This window comes from Rhinatrema bivittatum, chromosome 2 (assembly GCF_901001135.1).
Source record: "Rhinatrema bivittatum chromosome 2, aRhiBiv1.1, whole genome shotgun sequence".
In the NCBI taxonomy this organism is placed as follows: Eukaryota; Metazoa; Chordata; class Amphibia; order Gymnophiona; family Rhinatrematidae; genus Rhinatrema; species Rhinatrema bivittatum.
The window spans coordinates 621,414,570-621,441,858 of record NC_042616.1 but is presented as its reverse complement, the minus strand read 5'-3'; the positions used below and the strand labels follow the sequence as shown (position 1 = coordinate 621,441,858).

Sequence of the window (27,289 nt, the reverse complement as noted above, 5' to 3'; positions counted from 1 at the left end):
TTTAGAGAGAGGATAGTGAATGCATGAAACAGCATCCCAGTAGAAGTGGTGTAGACAAAAGCAGTATCTGAATTCATGAAAGAATGGGATAAACAAAGGGGATCTCTGAGGCAGTAATGGGAATTGTAAAGCTAAATTAGTTGGGCAAATGAGCAGACTGGATAGGCCATGTGGTCTTTTTCTGCCATCATGTTAATCTCTAGTACCTTGGGACTTCAATTCATGAAACATCCTTTTGAACTTTTGAGTCATGGACTTGAAGTTTTTCACCTGGAAAGAGTTATTTTTCATGTTCGTCACTGGCCTGAAGATTAAGTAAGGCTCTGGTTTCATATTCACCATACTTGACCTCATACGCACAGAGGAGAACGGAGTGTTTACTCCGTGGACTGTGAGATAGCCCTAGTATATTATCTGAAGATGAATCTGTCAATCTTCTCAGTTGTTAGTATCCTTTCATAGTAATAGATTGGGAAGAGCAGTTGCCAAATAAACTCCGTCCAATTGGCTAATGGACTGTATCATGCACTGTTAGGTACTATCAAACTTGAAGGTTACAGACTCTGTCAAGGTTCATTAAGGGACAGCTATGGCGACTTCTTTGGAAGACTTATGCAAAGCTTCTATTTGGTCATCTGTCCATACCTTCACATCCCACTACTGTCTGGACAGAATATCCTGAGGACACTAACTTTGGACAAGTGGTTCTGCACAGCCTGTTCACCCACTAGTCCACTCTCCACAGTTGGGCCAGGCTGGCTTTAAGTAAGTGTTTCTGCTGTGCAACCCTCAGCTTAAGACTCCCCACATGTAATGGCTAATTCATGTCTGCTTGTCAATGGAGAAGGCAAGTTTTCTTCCCTGTAAATAGAGTTCTCTGAGACATCAGGATGAATTATCCATTCTTAATACCCACTGATTTCCCTGGAGAATCAAATACTTTGCTAAAGCTTAAGCCTTGGAAGAAACCAAGGGGCTTCATGAAGCCGCGTGCGTGCATGGGAACTCCCGCACATGCTCAGTTACGTCTTTACTGAGCTGAGATCTGGATTTGTGTCTGTGCCATCAGATAACATCACCCCATACATAATGGCTAATTCATCTTGTCTATAGAGAACCTTGTTTACAGGTTAGCAAATCTGATTTTTTGACCAAGCTTAAGTTCCTGTAATAGCAACGGACAAAGATACACATGTGGTAGTGGTGGGGTGGGTGTGTGTGTGTGTGTGTGTGTGTGTGTGTGTGTGTGTGTGTGTGTGGAATTTTAAAACATTTTCCATGTTCATTTTATTGTGCTATTAAGAAAGAACAGCAAAAGCATGAGTCGGTGTTCAGTAATGTCCTCTGTCACCCCAAATACTGTTTCCTGCTTCTCTCACTCATGGTGTAGTCTCTCACCTGAGTTTAGTTCTTTCACCAGAGAAGACATTGTATTGGTGATGGAGTCTGCGGCTACCAGCAGGTCATTCCTTAAATTTCTTCTTGTGCCTAAAGAGGGGAAAAACACCAGACAAGAGGGATTTTTTCATTACTATAACAGTTATTTATACTTAAGCTACTATAGTAAATCATTCTAACTTAATAAAATCCATTGGCAAAACATTTGCACTTTCTTAGAAACACTCTGTAAAAGCTTTGCTGGACTTGGATATTGTACACAAATGCACTGTGATGACGATATCCCAGGAAATTGTACTAATACAGTACATGCTACTGTATCAACTGCAATCCCAATGCCAAAACCTTTGAAGTTATTAGAATAAAATGTGCTGTATACAGATAGCAACAGAAGAAGCTTAACAGCAAGAACAGAACTAAGATCCATTCCAATCCCTTTGTGAATAAAGGGCTTTCATTCTGGTGGGTGGGTGGGGGAGCGGTGTATATTTCAAGACCACATGGATTATATAATCTACAACATAGTGCTGGGCAAGCCTTGTGTGCCTTGAGCCTTGCTTGACATCGATATTGCTGACAAGCCGGGAATGAGCCAAACCAGGATTACCTCTGCCAGTCTACCTTCCTCCCTTTTGCAGCTCTCTCCAGACTGCTCTTTCCCTTCCCATGGCAAATAGTGGTCAGTTCATGAGTGTGGCTGAGAGATGCACACCAGGACTGAGGAGGAGTAAGCTGCGGGGATACGAAGCATGGCGCTTTCTCAGCCTCCCTACAGCCAGTGCTGCTGAGGGAGGAAGAGATAAGAGAACATAAGAACATGAGAAAATTACCATGCTGGGTCAGACCAAGGGTTCGTCAAGCCCAGCATCCTGTTTCCAACAGAGGCCAAACCAGGCCACAAGAACCTGGCAATTACCCAAACACTAAGAGAGAGGAATACAGAGCAGACAGAGAAAAGGAGAGAAAAAAAAAGGCAGGTACAGAAAGACTGGAAGAGAAGAGATTGTGAAATAATGGAAGGAAAAATGGAGAGGTTGGAGTAAGGGGAGATATGTGAGGGTGAAAGGAGATGAGGAGTGCAGGAAAAAAGAGAGGTGATGAGAGGAAGGGAGATAGAGGAAAGAAAGGGGACAAGGAGATAGACAAGGAAGAGGAAGGGTAAAGAGAGGAAAGGTTAAAGATGGGGGGAACCAAACAATTGAAGGGAAGGGGAATAGGAAATGAGATTTGGATGGAGGCATGAAAAACCAGAGGAGTGTTATGGGGGGAAAGGAGAGAGAGAAAGAAAAGGAGATGAAACCCAACTCCATGGGGTGGTGGGTGGGTTTTGTGAGGACTAACATCCTGCTGTCCTAGGAAAACACCTGTTACAGGTAAGCAACTCTTTTTTCTCCTAGGTCAAGCAGGATGGTTGCCCTCACACATGTGAATCCCTAGCTATAGGCTGTCCCCGAAACAAATGCCCAACAACCACCTAACCACGTGCCAATGGACACAACAACAGTGGTGCTGTTGGTAACAGAAGGAGACAGCCTGAACCTGAATAAAGGGCCATAGGTAGGAAGAGTTGGGTTTTACAGCTGAAAGAGATTCTGGAGGATAGACTGGCTGAAGCTACTAGCGCGTTGGCCATCCCTGTTCAGACAGAAGTGAGAGGCGAAAGTGTGGAGAGAACTCCACATCACAGCCTTGCAGATCTCATTCACGGGAACCACTTTCAAGTGGGTCACTGAAGTTGCCATGGCTCTAACAGAATGAGCCTTGACATAGCCCCCAAACTGCAGCCAGTTGGACAGGGTCTGCTTAGCAACCTCAACTCCTAATCTATTCTTGTCAAAAGAGATGAAGAGTTGCGTAGACTGCCTATGGTTTGCCGTTCAATCCAGGTAGAAGCCTAAGATTCTCTTGCAATCCAGACTGAGCAGAGCCTGTTCACCCTGGTGAGAATGAGGCCTGGGAAAAAAAGTGGGAAGGACGATTGACTGGCTAATATGGAAATCTGTCACCACCTTAGGCAGGAACTTAGGATGCGTACGCAGAACCATCCTATCATGGAAGAACTTTGTGTAGGGTGGATACATCACCAAGGCCTGAAGCTCACTGACTCTGTGCGCTGATGTGACATGACCAAAAATATGACTTTCTAGGTCAGGTACTTGAGATCACAAGAACACAGCGGCTCGAAAGGAGCTTTCATGAGCTGAGCCAACACCTCATTAAGATCCCAGGATGCCGCAGGAGAAGCTTCAACTGAAGCAGACCACGCATAAAGCAACCTATAATGGGTTGCACAGAGATGGGCGAACCATCCTTCCCCCTGGTGGTAGGCATCGATCACACTCAGGTGTATCCTAATGGAGTTGGTCTTTAAGCCAGCATCTGAAAGGTACAGGAGGTAATGAAACAGCTTTGGTGTAGAGCAGGAGAACAGATCCAAACCAAGGTGCTCACACCAGAAGGAAAACCTCTTCCAATTCAGGCCATAAGACTTCCTAGTCGAAGGCTTCCTGGAAGCACCAGGACTTGAGACACATCATGAGAAAGGTCAAGAGGTTGCAGAATCAACCTCTTAACATCCAGGCAGTCAGGGACAAGGCCTGGAGGCTGGGATGGCACAGCCTGCCCTGATCCTGAGTGATGGGGTCTGGGGAAGTCCCCAGACTGATTGGTTCCTGAAGGGAGAGATCCCACAAGATCAGGATCCAGATCTGCCTCGGCCAATGAGGGCTACAAGTTCATAGTCTCACTGTCCTGTCAGAGCTTCAGGAGATTCTTCATCACCAGTGGAAGTGGAGGATACAAGTACAGAAGGCCCTTGCCCCAATGACGGGCAAAGGCATCTGAGGCTGGTTTGCCATCCCCCCTGGACAGGGAGCGGAAATGATCCACCTTCTTGTTGCAGGGGAATGCGAACAGATCCACATCCGGGGTCCCTCAGAGGCAGAACATCTGATCTGCCACTTCCTTTTCAGGGACTACTCGTGTGATCGGAAGGCTCAACTCAGTGTGTTGGCCACCACATTCTCCGGCAGCCAGGTACATGGCTCAATGCACCATACCCTGCAATAGAGCCCAAGATCAGATCTTAACAGCTTCTTGGCACAGGAGGAAATACCTTGTACCTCCCTGTTTGTTGATGTACCACATTGCCACCTGGTTGTCAGTCTGGATCAAAATCACCTTGTTGATCAGCCAATCCTTGAATGCCTCAGACCCCGAGCCTCGATGGAGGGCAATACCTCCTCACCACGGGGTTGCTTCGGGGGCATCACAGCAGACGCCGGTGCCAATCCGAGCCCGGCACTGTGGGAGGATGGAGATCAGTGGTGATGTTTTCGGGATTTACCACAGTGCTCAAACCAGCGCCAAGGATGAAGGAGACAATCTCGAAGTCCTCGAGCGAAAGGAGGCCAATGAAGGCCGATCTCCATCACCCCTCTCCACCGGAGGCCCAGAAGAAGGGGTGGACAATGAGGGAATGGTGTCCATCGGCTCTCTGCACTCCTTCGGCATCGATGCCCCGAGGCCGGTGTCGAGAGCACGGACTTCCAGGACCAGCTTCTCCATCTTGTCCAGGTGGACAAGCCGGCCCTCAGGGGCCATCTGGTCACAAAATGACATCCCCCGGACATCGTGTAATGCCCCCAGGCAAAGGATACACACCTCATGTGGATCCATAAGGGACATAGTCTGAGGACACTGGATGCTTCGATGGAAATCCAATGACATCATGACAAAAAGAAGGCTGGTGAGAGTCAATGACCAGTGGACACCGAAGGACGTCACTACCGGGAATCAACCACACAGAAGGCAAAAGCTTGCCGTACCACCGGCTAACTAAAGTTGAGAGGAAATGAGAGGAATCCAGTGCAGGAAAAATACGCTTTCTGAAGAACAAAAGGAGCATACGTTTTTCATGCCGGGCTCCATCCAATGATGTCACCCATGTGTGTGAGGACTACTTGTCCTAGGAGAAAATAATATAATTATCTATGACCCTATGCAAATTACTATTCATTTTTGTGTCAACAATGGATGCATATACTTGGAAGATCCTGTTATTCTAAAAATATAGCTAATTGAATAATTTACAAACAAATAACAAAATTAAATGTAAAAACAAGTTTAATCTTAGCTCAATAAATCTGTCACTGAGGGACAGAGCATTCTCCGAAGTTTCAAATGCTGAGAAGGTTCCAAAGGATGTAAGCAAACAGGTAGAGAGTAAGATGGAGCTTACCCTGTGCAAATGCTTCCTGCACATCTCCTCCAACCCCTGTCAGAGAGTCCTGAGGTGTATGGGTAGGGGTGGAGCTGGCAGATGCAGACCTGATGGGCATAGGAATAGGCCGGCTAATGGTATGACTGGGAGAAGAGCGAGGGGAGCCTGTCCCTTGAGTCTGGAAAATAAGCAAAAAATGCTTAAACACAGTATACATTTCCCACAACAAAGCACTGCTGTAAACTGCTGTTTTTATTCTCAACTCTGGAGCTCCAGTTGAGAGACAAAAAAAATCAGTCAGCCCTGCAGTCATAGAGTGTATTTCCCATCATTCACGTTATTACTATGTACCAAAGTTATTAGGGAGCTCTGTTTTACCAAACTGCTTTACAGGCAACTGAAACAGTACTCTCCCTGCTTAAACATGAGGTCCTGTGCAAAGAATAGGTGTTTGAAGGTGGGGATGGAGAACACCGACTAAAGCAAATGCATGAGAATGAGGGGAAAAAAATTATAGAAACAGGAAAAAAGCAAAGAGCCGCCTGGCTTATAGAACAAAGAATAGTAATAGCAATAAGTCATTCACAATGGAAGAGGTAAGAAAGGGTTAGTTGCTTCCAAAAATTTATTTCACTTACTATTTTTTTTTTTTCACGGCTAAAATAAAACCTGTCCTGCTACACAAAAAATAGCTGAACCCCTACATGTTCAGTTTCTTCATATTTGCATAAACAGCTGGGGTGACCTGAAATTTGGGATCAAATATTCATCTACATGTTTTAGTTTATATTATGATTTCCAAAGTAAAAAACTATTCTGTGAAATTCTCGTTTTAAATGAATAATAGGGATGTGGATGGATATAATTTTATCTGGGTTGGTTTCTTTTATTGTCTATTTTTATTTCATTTCATTGTTTTACATGCATAAAGGTGGACTTCTGCACATATGTAAAATTTTATGTGCATATAAAGAGCTATGTGCACATAGCAAATGAAATAACTGGACACCCCTTACAGACACCATTGGTTTAAATGCGTGCTGTGTTCTGTTTTGTTGTCTTTCCAGACTAGAGACAGTTGGATTCTCTTTTTGGAAATCATAGAGTGAACAGCCCTGAGGGAGTAGACAGAATGAGAAGTGATGTAAGAAAGCTGGTGAAGGGCTGAATGACTGGCAGCTGAGATGAAAAGCAAAAAAGTGTAGAGTCATGCATTTGGTGTGCTGAAATTTGAAGGAGTGTTACACGATGGGAAGTGAGGGGGTTGATGAGCACCAAACAGGACACAGAGCTCGGAATGACAGTGTCTCATGATCTGAAGGTAGCAAAACTGTGTGAAAAGGTGGTAGCCAAAGGCAGAGGGATGCTAGGGAGTGGATAGCAGAAAAAGGGAGATGAGAAGGCTTCTGTACAAATGATTGCTGAGACCTCATCTAGAATATTGCTTGTAGTTCTGAAGGCTGTAATACCAAAAGGATATACACAAAGAGGCAAGAGGATGTCCAGAGAAAGGCAACCAAAATGCACCAAAAGCCATATAAGATGAGACTTAAGGACCTAAATATATTCTAGAGGAGAGGAGAGGGGGGATATTGCAGAGTCATTTAAATATCTGAAATGTATTAATAATATATTATACATAAACCTTTTTCAATAGAAATAAAGTTGTAGAGCTAGGGGTCATGATATAAAGCTCTAAGGGGTACACTCAGGAAAAAAAAGCTGTTTTTTTGAAAGAAAAGTTAGTGGATGTCTAGAATGGCCTCCCAAAACAAGTAATGTAATCTAAAATGGTAATGGACTTCAAGAATCCTTGCTTGCAAAAAAATGAAGGGATAGTAGATGAAATGCCCTAGTGGCATCAAAGGCCATGGTGGTAGCCAAGGTGTAATCTGCAAAGAGTGGGTGTTACGACCCTAACAGCAGTGGAATGATGGCAATGGGCTTCTAAGAAGACGTGGAGGTAACCTGCTCAGAGCCTAAGCTACAGGGGCAACCTGCAGGAAGAGGCGATAATGAACCTAACAGTATTAATATGGCTGTATTGGGCTTCCAAGAAGATAGTTATGTAACCTGCATGAAGTAACATGGCTAAAACCCACAGTTCAATGAGCATGGGTGGCTGGACGTTTGGACAATGGCTCTGCTGGTGGTGGCAGCTGCGCACTTATTAGATAAGTTGTAATAAAACATGGAAGGGGACCTCAATCTTGGATTTAGTGTTGGTCTTGTAAGAATCACTAAAGAAGTCAGCAAGGCCTGAAATGCAATTCTAGTGGAGGTGATGGAGGCCAATGCTTTAACAGATACTGGGTATGTTTGGGACTGATATGGTACGCAGTGGTAGGAAAGTGGTTGAAAGTTCAGATGTAACCCCCCTTTTAACCTGCTACTGGAACTTGGGGGCACATTCTGGATCACTGGGCAGACACCCCATGCTCCCTTGGGTTATTTCCTTACAAAGGGGAATGTTACAGCCTTTCAAAACTCTTACGCTACCACATTGTCTGGTATTGTGTGAAAAAGAAAATCCTTTACTAGAATAAAAATCCCTTACTAGAATAATAATCTTCCATGCATGTGAAGAGTATGGGCCTAACTCCCCTCTTCCCTGAGATCACTTCTTGGTCTTTTTCACTCTCAAGATCCTTCTTCGATCCCAAGGAAATCTCCCAAGTTGCAGGGCCTGGGAACTCCACTCTTGGGTCTCTTAGGACAGCAGATGGATGAAACTGAACACAAGCCAAAATGGGCTCAAGAGTATGGTTAAACACACACTCCCAATGGGGAGTGTCATGGACCACTCCTCACACCTACTGTCTCTGACATCACATATCCAGTCTCTGTTAAGACTCTGATGCACATACTGTAGTAAGGGACGCTTTGGTGACACCCTTACACAGGTAAAAGACATGGAGAGTTGGGACCTGGCTTTCAGCTAAGCATTTAGATTTATATGCTTATCTATCCAAAGTGGAAGAATCATGATTGGGCAGACTGGTTGGGCCAGTTTGGTATTTTTCTGTCATCATTTACTATGAAGTCCATATTCAGTTGTTGGACAGCTGGAATATTTATCTGGCTAACTTACCTGGGATATTCAGCGGCACGGATGTGCTGCTGAATATATCTAGTTATCTTAAAGTCAACTTGATAAGATTATCTGGCTAATTTTATGATTGCTCTTCGGCTGTCCTAAAGTTATCTGACTACATTAGCTGGATAACGCTGAAAATCAATGTTATTTGGCTAACTTAGCTGGAAAACGCTGTTCTACCCCTGACATAACCAGATAAGGTTCTAGCTGGCTAAAAATGTACCGGCTATGTCAGCAGTGGTCAGAACTGCAGCATTTTCAATTCCTGCCCTTTGGCTAAGAGCCAAGCTTAGCTGACAAACAAGCTGAATATGGACCTCTATGTTACCAGGATAGAAGCTGTTTGGTAAGTGGAAAGAGCTTTTTCCTGCTGGTATTCTAAAATCTACTGAACTTTTGTTTTGTCTGAATTGTAGGTAGCTGTGTGGACATAGGAAGGGAGCTTTCAGAGTACTGCAGACCCCTTTATCGGGGATCAGTTGCAAACACTAGCATTTCAGGTGTGAGCTGAAAGTTACTTGAATGCAGTCTGACTGCTCCTAGAGAAGAATTATTGGGACTTCTCAGAACATGCATTTTGTCTGATATGCTGAATCCTGGGTGGACTGCTACTAAGAGATTCTTGTACTCACCTATAAGTGCATTCACTGTTTAGCAACACATGACCTCTTTTTTCTTATCTCTCCCTATACCCCACCTCCCAAACTTCGTTCATCAGGCAAGATGCTTCTCCTCCATCTCCAACTCCCGATTCCATGCTTTTCACCTCACTGCAGCCAATGCCTGTAACAGATGTCCTGAGCTGCTGCATCAAGCTCCCTTTCTTACTATATTCACATTTCACCTAAAAACCCACATTTTGAAGTTGTTTTCAAAATGTAAAACCTGGTTCTCTCTGATCGTGGCCTTGATTTAACTATTCCTAGAGCACGCAAAGTTGCTCTTATGTGTCTTGACTAGACTTGTAAGCTCCATGGATTATGTGTATCTGTACAGTGCTATGCACATCCTGTAGTGCTACAGAAATAATTAATAGTAGTAGTAATTTTTTCCTGCTGGGGAAATATTGTATACATTTAATGTGCTTGAAGATAAAGGAATGAACACATAAGAGAGCCTTATTCAGTAAAGATATGATTTTTTAAAAGTTTATTACAGACACAGAATGGGAAATAGTCCCACAACTGTTTGATGAATGGAACTATTCTTAGACTTTTTAAGATTATAAAAATGATGTTTTGAACACAGATAACTGCTGTTTAATTTTTTTTTCCTATTTTTAATTGACATTAGCATTTATTACTAGGTTTTCCAGCTAAAACTATGTTTTGCTTTGACTGCTTTAGAATCTACTTCAGCCTGTGTTTGAGAGACTTTAGCTAAAAGTTTTTCCTTTGCATTTCACATCAGCCAGCTCAGTGCCTTCTATCTCCCTCTCTTGTTTACCAGCCTGCTACTATCTACCTGTGTCAAAGTGAAGCAGTCACAGTCCCTGAGGGAGGAAGGGGGAGAGGTTTCAGAGAGAGCCAGGTTCAGGGCAGAGGAAAGGAAAAGGGGAGAGGGAAATCTCATAGGGTTAGAAGCAGGAGGGGCAGAAACTTCTCTCCAGTGCAGCTGGAAGAAGGGACACCTGGAGAGAGCGTGCAGGAGACGAGCTTAAGGTCTCTCGGGCTTTTGGCCAGTGGTGCCTGCACCACTGTAATAAATGTCTATGTTCTTCTCAAGTTTTCCTGTGCAGCCTCAGTCTAAACTCTTGTTAAAAGTAAATAAAACCTCCAAAAATGTAGCTCGTCAAATCCCAAATTTCAGTTTTGCTTGCTGGAAGAGGACACCCCTTATTTACCCTCCCCATCAGTGATCATCCGCATTTGTATTTTTCCACGCTGGAGGATCTGAAACACACAGGCAGACAAAGAAGAGGGTAAACTACACAAACTGCAGTGGTCTGCTTTTTAAAACACAACAGTTAACTGCAAGTACTGCAGAACATGCACTGTGAGCGAGAAGGCTTTAGTTTGTTTAGTTTGCCATAATCTCTGACTTCTCCTGGAGAGCCACTTCACACTCACACCAGTCTGTGCCATTCTCTGTGAGCATTCCAGTGAGGTTCCATGGTGAAAGCCTTGACCAAGCTCAAAGAGACTACACGCCCTGGCCTGCCCTCCGCCAACTTGCCTGGCTACATGCTCAATTTGGCCCATCAGGCATTGCCTTTAGTGAAGCTATGCTGAGCTTAAAAAAAAAAAATGAGCTGGTTATTTCTTTTTCTGTAGGTCTTCCCTAGCGGTCTCATCTTGGCCTGTACAGCAGCAGTTCATGGATTCTCATTGTCAGCTCTGGAATCCATATTGTGCTGTTTCCAAATCGTCTACTGCTGCTCCCAATTTATAGTTCAATTACCTCCTTAAACCTTTGCTCCCTGGGTGACAGGCTTCACAACTTTTAAGTATCTGATCGGCCCGCTAAGCTTCACTTTCTTTAGCTGGAAGAGACTAGGAAGTACCTTGTGACCTTGGGCAAGTCACTTTACCCTCCATTGCCTCAGGTACAAATTGGATTGTGAGCCCTCTGGGAATAGGGAAAGACCTACAGTATCTAAATGTAACCCACTTCGAAATGCTGAAAAAGCGGAATATAAATAAATATAATAGAGACCCTTTCTGATTCACCACTGTAATCCTGGGTTCTACTTCACACTTCAGCACTTCTTTGGCCATCAGTGCAGTTGAAACAGGGGGTAATTTTCAAAAGCACGTATAAGCATAAAATGCAGTTTTACACGTGGGCTTTCTGAACACAATCCCCGGGCTGCACAGGGAAAAGTATGCATGGAAACAATTTTGTGCGTATTTTTACACATACTGCAAAGCGGCATTCCTGGGAGTGGGGTTAGGACGGGAAAGCCATTTAGGCGTGTACTTTTGATGTTTAAAAGGATGCTATTTACACCTGCGGCACGCTAAGGTAGGAGCAATTCCCTCCTACTTTTCAGAGTGGGCCTTAGGCGGGCTGCTATAAACCTACCCGCCCTATGTACAATGTTAAAAATGAACTTGAACTATGGTACACTTTCATGCTGTTAGCAGGCTTGTACTCTTTCTGTGCTTAGGAAAAATAAATGCCTTAAAAAAAAAAAAATCAACCCCAGGGCTGGTATTACTGTTTATTCTGAGATAGTTTACTTTAAAAAATTGTTTTGGTGACTAGATGTCGCTCCTGCCATAAATATGCACAAACCAAGCAAACCATAGTATAAATACAACCTATTTGTTATTGGGATAAGATGTCACCACAAAATACTAGAAAAACTAAATGCAGATTTGTGCTTGGTGCTGCCACGGGGAGAACACTTGAAGCCAATAACAAGGAACTGGAGCTCACTTAGATGTTTGTCCAGCGGATAGATTCATGCATTCGGAGAGTAGTGCTTAAAGCTACCATGCAATGCTTTCAATTTAAATTCCTGTTATGGGTTAGGCTTTTGTGGGTTAAACATGTTTAATGTGAAGAGCTCCAAACATCATGCTGTCAGCACCTCAGTAAGGGAAGCATAAATCAAACCCCCCCCCCACCACCACACACACACACACACACACACACACACAAGAACTCAAAGAAAACTTATCAGGAATTTAACAGTGGTGCCAATGTAATTAGCTGAGCATTACAACTGTGCACTGAAATTCAATGCAGTTTCTGAACTCACAAACTAATTTTGACATTTAAACTCCTGATGCAGGGTTTGCAAAAGCAGCAGAAAATGTGTTTAAAGAAAAGGATTAGGACAGGTAAAACATGATTTATGTGCATCAATTATATTTTACGTGCAGAAGACATGGTTTGTATGCACAAATCATGCTTTCTGTGCATAAAACATGCTTTTGGTGGACAAAGCTTGTTTTCTGCACATAAAATCCTGACTACTAGTCCTGGCACCAGATCTCTTGCTTTTACCTGTAGAAGGACACTAGCCCTTGAAAACTTTACGCCATCTCAGACCAGGAATACAATTTCCAGTGCTAAGAAAATTGGAGTTCAGCTAGCACATCTCTCAGCATTGAGGGGTAATCATTAATGACTTTATTAGCATGGGATTTCCATGCAAGAGCGCTAAGCAGGACGCACAGTTTTACATGCACATTTTTTGTGCACAAAATTACTTGCTGCATCGGAGTAAATTTTGTGCACAAAAAAATGTGCATGCAGCTGCGGACAAAACTGAGTGCTCTGTTGAAAGCAATTCATTACATCCAGCCTAGTGCGTCTGTTGTTCGTGAAGTGTGGCCGGTGTACATGTACTGCCGTAGACAATGAATCACATGTGACAAGGCCCCTGCCTGAAGAGCTTATTAGAGGTGGGAGCTGGCGATGTTGCAGGTCATGCAGTAAGAGAAAGAAACCCAGCTCTCCAAGTTTCATATGCATAGGCTGAAACCAGCAGAGTACACCAGCAGCAGTGGCTGAATAAAGAAGAACAATTCTATTTCTATTGAAAAGATTAATGAATTATCAAACACTAAAAAGTAGCAGCTTCATATAAACTCACCCCCTAAAGTGACCCCCTAGTCTAGTGCTTTAAAATCTGTCACACAACTTCGACAAGATGAATTACAGGGCCACCAATACAGTCCGAGCACGTACCACAAAGTGGCCCTGATGTAATAAAATGCAAGTGAAAAAAAAAAAGCCTGCTGAACTTCTGCACACATTTTCTTTACTCATGTACTAAAAAAAAAGAGTTAACTCCCAATGCAGTAAGCTAATGGTATGCTAATAGATCAGGAGCTTAAAAATGCACGCTAAGTCAAAAAATGTGTGCGAAAAGAAATGCTTGGCACACATAAAACATAATTTATGAACATAGAACATGGTTCAAGCAAAGCATGGTCTCTGAGCATAAATCAAATATCGCATATGGGATCCCCACACCACAGAGCCCAGGTTCAGACCACAGACTTGTATTAGGCTCAAGAAACTTTACTCCAGCATTAAGAAAGCTTGAATTAAGCTTACGCACCTCTCTGCAATGGGAAGTAATAGCTAATGCCTTGATTAGCATGGGATGTGCATGGAGGAACATTAATACATGTGCATAGTTTTTACTTACATTTGTGCATTAAACTCTTGGTAAAACTGGGAGTAAAGATGTAGGCACAAACACATTCGCACAAACTGTGCGCCAACCTGTGCAGAGCAGAGCGCATCCCTCATTACATCCTGCGCAGTGCCAGGAAGGACTGCTGGGAAGGGCCATCAGTCTGCAGAGCTCTCAAAACCACAGCTGAAAGCCATGCCCTTCCTTTTCAACCAAAAAAAGGATCACACTACTTAATCCCATTGACATTTTTAAAATCCCTGGTGTTAGAATGTAAGACGGATTACATTATTCAGAGTCATAGTTCAGCCAGACACCAAAGAAGCTCACAAGAAGCAAAAAAAAAAAAAAAAAAAAAAAGGAAAAAATACAAACCCAAAAACAATGAACAGAAAAGTATCGCATGGCTCCCTCTGCAGGATACTAATCTTCACTGCACAATCTCTGGAAAACTTGCTTTTGGTCACTTTTAGGGGTCGAGTCATAAAGATTTCAGGTGGCTCTATGGATTATTTACTAAACCAATATAATTTAAAAAAAACCATTGTACACCCTACCATAAAAGCAGTTCTGTTTTCACTGCCCATTAGCTCATATTAAAGCAAGTTCCAGATTCGGTCACATTTATGACATAAAGTCCTTGAGTATTGGTTCTCAACTTTGAGGCAATACTAAACTATGGGAGAAGTGGCACAGCATTCTTAGCTGGGCTCTTCTGGCCACCAGAGGGGGGGGATCCAGAGGCTGAGCAGTCACCGGTGCTCTCCCTGCTTTCTTCTGGTGGAAGCAGGAGAAAGGAACCCAGGGATCCACCAGCCATAGTCTCTCTTCTCCCCAGGCCTTGTCGCTGCTGACCCTCATGCAGTAGTCAGTCGCTGGTTCTGGGCAACTTGTGCACATCCAGACAGGTCACGGCCTGCGGGCATCCTTTTCTGTACCTGATGCTGCCACGGTAACGATGCTCTGAATCAAGAGGCAGAGGAAGCAGGGCCTCTTTGTCTGGTTTTCAGGATCCTCAGAGTGAATATAAAATATGACTTTCTAGACAATAGGCAACTCTTGCTTCATTGTGATCTATAGTCATACCTGGGAACTTTTACGTTTTGTTGACCAGAGATGGCTGTTGATTAGCAGGCAGGGGAGGAGGGAGCAGAGAGAGAAATAATGTGTATCAGCTTTCTCTCTTCCATCACCACCTCCCAGTAATCCACACTTTCTCTCTCTTTCTCTCCCCTTCACCAATTTTCACCCCATCCAGGGATGACCCTAGCATTCTCATTGCTCCTACCCCCAATAAGTCACAGCTCCCTGACCTATGCGCCTTCACTCTACTCTTAGTTGAGTGAGTCCCAGGTCCTGGAATCACAGCTGCAGACTGAGTTAGAGTCCCCCTCTAATTTCTCCCAATATGCTGTCCGCAGCGTCTTCTCCAGACTCACCCCTTTTCTCCTATTCCTGTAGGTTTACTGAGGAAGGGGAGTGGCTGGAACTATAAACGGAGAGGCCCGGTGCTTTTAATGTTTCCCTGGACACCAGGCAATTAATGCAAATTCCCTGAGTTTCTTCTATGTGAAATCTGGAGAGTTCCCAGGTATGTCTATGATCATTTACAACCAGGAGCCCCTTCATAAGAAATTGGCAGTATATCACTGATGTGGTTTCACCAATGAACAGTAGAGAAGTATTATCACCTCTATTTTTCTGCAGGCTATACCTCATTCCATGGAACACAGCATCCCACTGGCTCCCCTCAATGCTTTTTCACCCTGTTTGGCAACATTGATATCAACATTCTTTCCGGCTGTCTATGCCTCCAAGTTTACCTACCTTGTTAAATGTAACTTTGCTCTTCCTGTTCAATTTACTATTTTTTTTACTGTTTTTTGTTACAGTTCCCCTGTTCGATGTAAACCGATCTGATATGGTCATCTAACCATGAAGGTCGGTATAGAAAAGTGTTAAATAAATAAATAAATAAATAAACATATATCATTGGTATCAACATCAACTCTCTGCTCCCTTCTCCTTAGAGACATTCTGATCCTGTCAGACTTCTGAGAGGCTCCAGAGGTATACTAACCATACTGGTCCTAATGAAAACTTTGACTTTACAAGAAACAGCAGGAAAGATGGAAAATGGAAATAGGTCCCAAAATTCAGAGAATAAAATAATATTTTCCTTGAAAGGGATAGGTGCAATTCAGTTGGTAGTAGACACAAAATCATGACAATCCCATTTTTTTTCTGATTTTGTATTTGGTTTCTGAGCAGATAGCAGAAAACACTATGAAGTACAAATTCTCCCAAATTGGTCCCAAAGCCTCAACATCCAAACAGTTATATATCAGGTATCTTGGGCTTGGAACTTTGGGGAAATAAGCCATTCTGAAGGTACTTCCTCCTCCTCCTCCTACTTAACTGCTCCTGCTTCATTCTGAATGTATGTAAATCGGGGTCCCACTGCGCTGTCCCCCATGATAGACCCGTGCGGACACCACATTAATAGATGAAAAGCCTGAGCATAGCAAGATCAACAGAAGAGGGGACCAACGGAAGATGCTTTCTAAAATCAGAGGCATGACATAATAAAAGGTGCACACATTTTATTAGAGTGTAAAAGCACAAGGAAAAGTACAGATATTGTGACAAAAGAGAAAGGAGACGGAGTTAAGAGGACCAAAGGATGAAACCAAGCATGTTAGACAGGCAAATTCCTATTTTCAGCAGTCGAGCTGGTACTGCTGCTTTAAAATGTAGCTTTACCAATCATATAACAGGTTCTTAACCTCTGGCTAACTGGAAGCCCGAGGAGGTTATTCACAATAAGAAACATGTTTCAAAAAATTGTTCAAAATAAAGCAAACACTGCAGGCATTAGCATTCACAATCTTTGCAGCACTGCCGCTCAATTCAAGGGTTAAACAGGTCTAAAACGTGGGAAGGACTCACTGCTTGTTTCAGCTCTTCTTCCTGCAGAAAAGTTGGATTGTCAAAACCATTACTCAGGCTTGCCACGGAGAAATCAGCACAGATCAAACTATTTTTTTTTCAGTGTCTCAGATAAGATCTCATGTTTACTGAGATGCAGTTCTGTCTTTGGATATTAATGAAGACATCATATAGTAATATCTGAATTCAAGACATGCGATAACATTTAAGTATAATTTAATCTATCTTTTGTGATTAGCTGGGTGCATTGACATGGCTAGCACTCTGTATTTCTCCCAATGCCTTCTAAAGACTTTTTGGGAATACTCATAGTCTAAATCCAAAAGGAAACAAATGACTGAACAGGAATCAAACATTTTTTTTAATGTGGAAATAAATAATAACAAAAAAAAATTAAACCTACTTGAAAAACGTATTGTCTGCAACCTCTTGATAAAGTTGCCCATTTTTCTACTCTACACTTTTCAAATTCTGAGTAACCATCTCACCTTCAGAAGTTTCATGAGCCCTTCCAGCTGAACCATCAGCTCCCTCCTGCTCTCCTGAAGGGCGGACATCCTCTGCTCCAGCTCGTCCTTGCGCTGTCTGAGAAATAAGAGGTCAGGGTCAGAACTGGCTGCACAAGGGTCCAATCCTCCAAGTTCACTACTCAAAGCTGTGCTTCAGTATTCCTACTGCTGGGAGAAATAGTCACACCCTGCTTAGGAAAGAACAATCAAAACTACACGTTTTTGACAGAGTGCTGGATCAGTGGGACGCTAAAAAATAATTAAACTTAATTAAGGGCACATGGTATTACTATTTCATTCTCCTGCACCAGAATTTTGCTCATTGGGTTCCTGGGTAGAACTCTAGGCTGCAAAACAGGAAACCTGACTGCCTCCCCCTCTTCAGGTTGGCTGGGCTGGCCGATGCTTTGCTTTTTCAGTATTATTTGGTTTAGGGGAGCCTTCCTTGTCACACGTAGCTCCCACAGTTAAACTATGCGGTGGTACTCTCCCGACCTACGAGGATGTGCGTTTATTGGGTGTCCGTGTGGACTTTCATGGACATTGGAATCGCAGGTTGCCTTGGCGAGTTGTAGTTGTTATTTTATATGGCATTTCTTTTCTATGGATGATTTTAGAATAATTGTTCAAGCTTTGGTATTCTCCAAATGGGATTACTGCAATGAATTATATGTTGGGCTACCTAAAAGATCGCACCAAAGACTGCAGGTGGTGCAGAATAGCGATGTGTGCTTGGTCACGGGGGTGAAATGTAATGAGCATATTATCCTGACTCTAAAGGCCTTGCACTGGTTGCCTATTACACCTTGAATGTGCTTTAAAGTGCTACTATTGGTCTTTAAGGCTCTTCATGACTCCAAGCTATTTTAGGTACAAGCTAACATTATATGTGTCACTGAGAGTAACACAATGATTACAATCAGTCTAGTTTGAAATTCCTCTAGTAGAATCTGCAAAGACTTCTAGCAATTAGGCCTTTTTCTCTGTAGTCCCTAAGCACTGGAATGATTTGCCCAGGGACGTTAGATTGGTGACCAGTCTGAAAACATTTCATAAAGAAATTAAGATGCTCCTATTTAAGTCTGTATATGCAGGAGAAGATATATGAGTTCTAGGATAGGGAAAATGAAGAAGTGCTGTGGTTGAGAAAAGATTTTAAGAAGGTAAAATGGAGTAATGAAGATAATGAACAGAAGGTAGTGGGTGCATCTAGTTGTTTTGTGCTTGTTGCCGCTATGTTAGTTTATATTGTCTGCTGTTTTTATGTGATTTTATATTGTTCTATGTTGTAACCCATTCTGAGAATGTTTTTAATGAATCAACTGGGATATAAATCCTAATAAATAAATAAATATCACACAGTAAGGAATATGAAATAGGAAAATACTGATGGCTGTGTTTGATTGGTCTCTAATGAGATCTGGTCAGGACTATATAAAAAAAATTATCTTACAAGGAGGGGCCAATGCAATAAATATGTGCTGACAGCCAGTGCTGAACACTCAGCACCCGTTTTCCTAATGCGCCCCCAGGCTCCCCTCCCCTAGCACCTCCTTGAGATCGGGAGCCCGTGAGTGTTGGCCGTCTGCCGGTTAGGAAAACGGATGCCAAATTTATCGGCGTCCGTTTCCCTAAAGGGCACACAGCAAGGGGTTCAAGAATTGGGACGCTTGTCAACTGAGCGTCCGTTTCCTGCACCCGACTGCTGGCACTTTTTTTTTAAACTATTTTTTTTCTTTTAGTTTTTTAAAGATTTGTTCCTCCTACTTAATATCACAACGATATTAAATAGGAGGATGTACAGAAAAGCAGTTTTTTCTGCATTGTGGAGGCGCTGAGGATTAGGTAGCACCTATACAACCTATGTCCAACTGCGGATTAAACAGTGCGCTCTGCTGAGTGCACCGTATTGCATTGGCCCCAAGGAGGATAAGAAAAGACAACATTAACAGGGCTGAAAGAAATACTACATATGTGTTCATCTCTTGCGTGAGTATGTCAGATCCAGAAGAGAATCAACTTATGTTGTTATAACATCACAATTTCTGGCCTTAAGGGAAACGTCTAAAGGATTTTTACTATTTCACTCTAAAACAATCTCAAGGATGTAAAAAATCCAGTTTTTCAACCGCACTCAACTAATATTTACAGAAATAGCAAGCAGGCTCATGCCAGTGAATCCACCCATGTGACTGTCTATAAGCACAATTTATAATAAGTGCTATGACCTCAAAAACTAGTATAGAGTCTGTTGCCTTTACCCATTTTCCCTACTTCATGGTCATCCCAGGCACTTTAAGATCCCCCAACTGGCAGAGGGCCGAAAGAGAAACTTTTCTGAAGGTGATCACTTCAATATTGCCCCTTAGCCAGTGGAGCATATATTGTAAAAATATATAGACATTTTACCATAAAACTACAGTACACTAATGCTAGTCACTGGACAAAACACAAGTGACCTGCAAGATTACAAACCAGACCAAGCTGACAGGCACATAAATCAGGCAAGAAGCATGCTAAAAACATTAAGGATTCCCACAAAAATATTCCAGAAAAGAAAGCCCGGCAACCACTGTTTCCATAACTTATTTGTGTGACTATTTTTAACATTATGATGAATTTGTTCCACAGGAGGCTGCATTTAGACGTACGATACACAGCACTTGGAGCAGGGGGAGTACTCCATGATATACAGACTAGCCAGTGGGTTACAGTTCCAGCACATTCTAAGAAGACAGGACTAGCTTAGTAAAGATGATTGACACATTAGCATATGCTATAACCACAATACTTTATTCCTCTGTTGAAGAAGGAGCACTATTAGTTGGCAGGGATACCTATGGTTGCTGGGTATTTGCCACACCACTTACAGAGGAGAAAAACAGAATATATGGAACTAGCAACACGGAAAGACTACAAAGTTATAAGGGCAGATGGAATATGTTCCAGGATATTAAGGGAGTTCTGAGAGGTTCTGGTCAGTCCACTGACAAATATATTCAATTGAGTTTTGGAGTCAGGAATAGGTGCACAGGACTGGAGAAGGGCAACCCCTTTTCATAAATGTGGTGATAGGGAAGAGGCTGGGAACTAGAGGTTGGTTTGTCTGATCTCAGTGGGGGGAAAATTAATGGAAGCTCTACTGAAGGAAAAGCAGTAATGTGTCTAGAATCTGCAGTGGCATGATTTTAGCAAAGGAAAATCATGTCAAACAAATCTGATCATGTTCTTTGGGTAATCAGAGAATTAGACTGTAGGCAGGCGCTGAATGTGGTATACTTGGATTTCAGCAAAGCTATTGATACTGTACCTCATAAGAGGTTTTTAAATAAAGTGAGCAGCCTGGGGATGGGCCCCAAGGTGGCTCACTGGATTAGAGACTGGCTGAGGGGTAGACAACATAAGGTAAAAGGTAAATGTTGTTTATGCCTAACAAGGAAGGGTGATTAGTGTAATACCTCAGGGTAAGATTCTGCATCCATTTCTGTTCAATATTTTTGTGAGCAATATTGTGGAGGGTTAATAGGAAAAAATTGTCTTTTTGCAGATGACAGTAAGATAGTAGTCAGAATGAGGAGAGATCTAAGAAAGCTCATGGAGTAATTAAGTGCGCGACAACTAAGTTTGAATGCAGCAAGAAGTTCCAACGAGAACTAAAGGAGTCTGTTTTCTGGAATGCGTGTCTATACGTGATGTGTGGATATACGTGGATCTGACAAAATTCCACCTCTGTCAGTCCTCATGGCCCCTGGACTTGTAAAAATTTAGTGTGGATACGACACCAAACACAAAGGTTATTTTACGGTGTGCGCACACGCACACACAGTGATCTCAGAGGCCATCTTTCCCTTCAGAAAGTTGGCTAAAAAGCACAGTCATGCATTTTTAGTGCAAAAACAGGGAGGATAATTTTAAAACAAGTGAGTGCGCCCATATACACAGCTATATAGACGTGTGCATGCACATGTATTTTATATTGTGTGCATAAATGTGTGCACACTATAGAAAATACACTTAAATCTGCCCAACAACATGTTGGCATATCTAAAAGATACATGGCATATATTTTCAACATATTTATTTATTTTTAATTTTTATATACCGATTTTCCAGCATCAAATGCATATCAAACCGGTTTACAATGAAACAGAATAAGCAGGAAGTAAAAATTCCTTAGTCTAATACATTTAAACGTGTATAACGAAATAATTGTAAACAGAGCAAAAAGCTAAAACAGCATTAATAAAGGTTAAATTAATAACCAAAACATAAATACAATTATATTAGAAGGAGCACAAAGGTTAGCATGAAGGGGAGCACAAAGGGGAAAACCCCTTTGTTGCGCCCCTTCGGCGCGCGACGCCCGGCGCCTGTTGGAATAGCGCCGTTAATCGGATCGCCGCTGGCTGGGCGTCATGACGTCGGGGGGGGGGGGCCGGTCTTCACATCGCTGATTTTCATTTTCTTTCATCTCAGTTAATTTTTCTATTTGTTTTGTCTTTTTCTCCCAAGATGTAGCTTTCCTGAAGTGCCCGATGGTAGTGGGCTGCCCCTCTGCATCAGCGCCTGTTGGAATTGCACCGTTAATTGGGTCGCCGCTGGCTGGGCGTCATGACGTCGGGGGGCCGGGTCTTCACATCGCTGATTTTCATTTTCTTTCATCTCAGTTAATTTTTCTATTTGTTTTGTCTTTTTCTCCCAAGATGTAGCTTTCCTGAAGTGCCCGATGGTAGTGGGCTGCCCCTATGCATCAGCGCCTGGTGGAATAGCGCCATTAACATAGCTGGATAAGTAACATTTTAACACTTACTGGGCTATCTTACTTAGCCAGATAAGTAGCGGTTCTTGGAACTTATCTGGCTAAGCTGCCATTTATCCAGACATTCAAAATTTATCCAGATAAGTGGCACAAATCTCCTACATGCAAGTATTTATAACAAAAAACATAAAACTTGCCAAACTGGGTCAGAACAAGGGTCCATCAAGCCCAGTATCCTGTCTCTATCAGTGGCCATTCCAGGTCACACATACTTGGCAGGATCCCAAGGGGCAGATAGATTCCAAGCTGCTTATCCCAAGAATAGTCAATGGATTTCAGCAACTCTACCTTAATAATGGTTTATGAACTTTTTGTTGCGTCGGAGGTGGACCCTTGGGCCGAGGTGGGGTTGACGCAACCCGTAGGTGAGGACCTATGGGTCTCTACCATCGGCAGGCGGAGTGGGCCGATAGACAGAAGCCGCTGGAGCTTCACCTATACCAGCCCTCGTTCCCCACGGGTTGAGCCTTTGGGTGCCGGGGCCGGTAGGACTTAGGTGGGCCTCTGTGTGTAGTCGAAGTAAGAGTTGGTTCAGCCCTGAGACAGCAGGTGAGAGATCATACAATCTTACTCTGGACTGGGTAATGTCCTGGAAACTTGGGCGCCAATGGAACGGAGACACACAGGCAAAAGCAGGCCGAAGCCTGAAGAAACCACGTCCAGGGAGTAAGTTGGAGAGGCATCCAAGGGCAGGCTTGAGTCAGGGCTGGCGGCAATCCGGAGGCAATGGCAAGCAAGGCTGAGGTTTGATCACGGGGATAGTCAAGAGCGTAGTCTGACAAAGCAGAGATCAGGGTCTGGAGATAGGCAATAGCGTAATTGGACGAAGCAGAGGTCTGGGTCTGGAGATAGGCAGTAGCGTAGTCAGGCAAAGCGGAGGTCTGGGTCTGGAGATAGGCAATAGCATAGTCAGGCGAAGCGGAGGTCTGGGTTTGGAGATAAGCAATTGCATAGTCAGGCGAAGCAAAGGTCTGGGTCTGGAGATAGGTCGTAGAGTAGTCAGGCGAAGCAAAAAAGTCTGGGTCTGGAGAGAATCAATGGCAAAGACAGGCAAAGCAAAGTGAAAGTCCATGTAGTCAATCCGAGGTATAAAGCAAGGTAGGAACGAGGATACAGGAACCAGGAACAATGAGGAACAGGAACGCAGGGATGAGACGAATCTCTAGGAGACAATGAGTACTCGACCAGTGAGGAGACCTGTTCAAAGGCAATGCTAGGGAGCGGAGCCTGAACTTAAATACTTTAGTTAAGTTGGCGCCATCATCCGGGGCCGCAGCTAGGATCCTGCCGCGGTCCCTACTTAAGGATCAATGGTGCATGCGCGAGCGCGCGCCTAGGGAGTGGCGCAGCATGAGTAGTAGCATGCGGAGAGGCCCGATGAGAAGAGGTAGCAGGACCGGGAACGCCGGGGTCTGTGGCAGAGCCGGAGGCACCGGAGGAGGCCTGAGGATGGAGCTGACAGCCCACCGCCGCCAGCGAGGAGGAACCAGAAGCTGGAGTCCTGTAGAAAGGTGAGGGGGCCGTGCCGTGGGTCTGCTGCGGACGGCACGCTTAACACTTTTCCTCCAATTCTACGAGTTTATTAGGATCAGGGGTTCGCTTATAACTTAAAGCCAATTTGGCTATGCATTGCATGATATGTAACCTTTTGGCGTTTCTACCTTTTTTGAGATGTGAGGCCCTCAAGATCAATTTACCCCGCAAAACCACTTTTAAACAATCCCAAATCGTGCCAGGAGAGACCTCGCCAGTTCTATTAAGATCTAAATATACCCGTATATCATTCATAAGGGATTCTGTGAAGGGTTTATCTTCGAGTAGACTGTCATTTAAATGCCAATAGTGTCTGCCAACACCCTTGCTTTTCAATTTCAACACTAGCCAGATCGGTGCATGATCAGACCAAGTTATGGTACCCACTTCAGCCTTAGCTGTCACATCAACCAAAGATTTGTCAATTAAGAAAAAGTCTATATGAGAGTATGACTGGTGAAAATGACAGAAATATGTGTAATTGCACTGTTGGGTTCCATAAGCACCATATGTCTACCAGAACGCAATCAGATATCAGATTTTTTAGGGCCTTCTGTGACCTTCAGAGCCCACTGATCCTGATCCTGTTTTGTCAAGATATGGATTTCTTATAAAGTTGAAATCTCCCCCTACAATAACATGACCCTCGGCCCACTCTTCCAGGATCATGGAGATACATAAAAGAAAGGAGCCCTGATCCGCATTTGGACCATATAGGTTGAGAAATGTCTACTTTTCATGATCTAATATAGCTTTAAATATGATATACCAGCCCTCCGCATCCCACAAGACAGACTTTACATCTATTGCAAGATTCCGGGAAAATATTCCCACACCATAGTATTTCTTTTTGATTGAAGCAAATGCTAGGTATTGTTGTGGGAAGGACCCATCCCACAATAACCGTTCCGTACGTTTAAGTAGTTTAGTTTCTTGGCAAAAGATAATATTCGCCTGTAGTCCCTGAGCCTCCTGAAATAACAGTTTTCTCTTAACCAGGGATAAGACCCTTTATGTTAATTGAAATTATTCTTAGCACCTCCATAATATGCGATAGAAATTATAGACCACCTCCCTTCTCCAGTATAAACACACAAAAAAAATAACCCAACTTCCCTCTAAATCCACTATGTCCACCCAATCCAAAAAGCCCCTTAGACCAGAAAAGCCTTCAACTAGTACCCGCCTCTCCCCCCACCCCCACCCAAATCTGATCCACAGCCCCACAGTGTGGATCATCTCCTGAAGGACTGAAGACATCTTCTCAACGTGGCATTCCAACTAAATCCCAACATACCCGCAAAAAAGAATAAGAGAAGGTAAATACTATCCCCCATCAAAAGCTGAGCATAACAACTACAGAAAAGCACCTAGTTTGGCTCAACAATAGTATAAAACTATATGAAATGATCAACCCAATAGGTAAAAAAGACAATCACTTCAGGTTGGTGGATCCTTGGAAGAATGTGGGCCACCAGAATGTCGCCGGAGTCTTCTGCCTCCCTTGTCCACTCATTACCATTTTGGAGTATCGCTTCGCAGCTGTTCACTTCCCACTACTGTCATAAAGGTATTGGTATTGGCGGCGAGTAGATCTATGCCTGCGGCTTGTAAAATGTACACCGCCTTGGAGACAGTAGATACATGAGACGTCACTCCAGCAATAGTAAAGCTCAGGCCAAAAGGGAAAAGCCATTAGTACTTAATGTTGTCGTCACGGAGCACAGCTACAACATTGTGGAACTCTCTGTGCTTGTGAATCGTACAGACCTCCAAATCTTGGAAGATTTCAACCTTATGGTCCCTCCATGATACGGAGCCTGACTTCTGGGCTGCCCTGATGACCTCCTCTTTCTGAGAGAAACTGTGGAACCAGGTGACAATATCACGTAGAATGTTATTGCGTGTTGCTCCCAGCACCCTATGTGCTCTGTCCAGCTTCACCACAGGGGCTTCCACAACCCTAACATCCAGGCCCAAGAGCAGTGCACGGATACTGGCAACCACCTGATTACAATCCATAAAATCAGGACCCTCCGGCACCCCTCTGTAGCGCAGATTTGATCTACAGGACCGATTTTCAAGGTCCTCAATTCTATTTTAAAGCTCTGTATTAGATTGTGAAAGCTTATCCTGGGAGATCTTACACCCAGCAAGTTCTGAGGCCTGGTCCTCCAATCATACCTGTCTCCTTGACCCACCGTCCCAGATCAGCAATGTCCAACTTCATTTCAGAAATGAATGCCTCAGCTGACCCGTCCACAGCCCACCCACCAGCACCGACTAGATCAATGCAATGGTGAGGCCGAAAAGGATGCATGGCCTACCTGGCTGTCCTGACTGGACCTATCCACTGGCACCGGGGGCAGTGCTGAAAACACGCTGAGGACCCTCCCATCCCCAGAAAGAGGAGGGAGTCGCTAGCAACGAGTCGGCTGGCCTGCCCACCATCACAGACTAGATTAGTGCGGCAGCGACACCAAAAAGGAAGCACAGCCTACCTGGTCATCCCGGCTGGACCCATCCACTGACACCTGGGGCAGTGCTGAAGGGACTCCTCCCTCCGCCAGAAAGAAGAGGGAGAGGAGGGAGTAGGCAGTGCCATGTCGGCTGGCCACCGCCCACCACCACTGACTAGATCAGTGCGGCGGTGATGCCAAAGGTGCTAACTCTTCCGCTGTCTCTTCCTGCTTAATGTATATTCTGCTCCAATTAAATGTTCAGTCTCTGTCAAAAATATCCCTTTGATTAATGACCTGCTAGAGGATTTACATCCCATTATTTTTTGCATCTCTAAAACCTGGCTGATTGATAAAGTAGTTTTAAACCAAATTTCCCACCCTACCTATGAGGTATTTCATTTTCCTAGACCTAAACAAAATGGTGGGGGTTTATTAATAATTTATAAAAAAGAACTTAAGCTAGTAACTTATAAAGTAAAGATTAACCTTCCCTATGAAGTGCCAAATCTACAATATCCTCAACTGAACACAGGACTTATCTATTGTCCTCCAGGTTTACTACAAAAAAGACTGCTCACCACTGATAGAATTATTTGCTAAGGTGTTTCCAACCCCAGATTCCACCTTAATTACAGGAGACTTTAACCTCCACGAAGATTAAACACTTAGAACTGCAGCCTGTGAAATGTTTCTAGAGACAATGGAAGCTTTGGGATGGTCCCAATTTGTTTCCAAAGCTACTCATAAAGCAGGACATATACTAGACCTAATATTTGCCAATACCAATAACGGTCTAATCAATACTTCTCACACCAGATTGCCTGGTCTGATCTCCAATTAATAAAAGCAGAGATAACCTTCCTCAACCCAACTCATAAAAGTATAGATAATAATCATACTTTTACCTTCAGGAAAAAGATAGACATAGAGGTACTTGCAGAATCAATAGAAAATAAGCTCCTTGAACTATATTAATCCAATGCCTCCTAGGCATTTGATTCCTGGGATCAGATTATCAATCCAAAAACAACTAGTGTCCTGGTATTAAATTTACAATAGCACCTAATACGCCCAACTACTTATGTATGACCCTCTATTCACGGGCAGACATTGTCTGTACTGCTCGTTTTTCATAGGGGTCACTAAATCTTTAATCAAATGTAATTTTTTGTTGATTTTCAAAAATTTTTAGCAATTGCAATCAA

The 27,289-nt window shown here is 43.4% G+C and overlaps 1 protein-coding gene across 14 annotated transcripts in view; it reads right to left on the bottom strand.

The window, feature by feature from the left end:
- The window catches only part of DTNA (dystrobrevin alpha), a 715,983-nt gene that overhangs the window by 50,417 nt on the left and 638,277 nt on the right, over positions 1 to 27,289 (bottom strand). For 9 of the 14 annotated variants that reach the window (XM_029591217.1, XM_029591223.1, XM_029591224.1 and 6 more), the window contains 4 exons: positions 17,250 to 17,346; positions 16,762 to 16,782; positions 5,639 to 5,798; positions 1,399 to 1,488 (listed from right to left, as the gene is read on the bottom strand). In XM_029591217.1, the coding sequence (XP_029447077.1) occupies positions 1,399 to 1,488; positions 5,639 to 5,798; positions 16,762 to 16,782; positions 17,250 to 17,346 (368 nt within the window). The remainder of the gene's footprint in view (positions 1 to 1,398; positions 1,489 to 5,638; positions 5,799 to 16,761; positions 16,783 to 17,249; positions 17,347 to 27,289) is intronic. The other 5 variants (XM_029591225.1, XM_029591227.1, XM_029591218.1 and 2 more) reach the window with 1 other exon arrangement.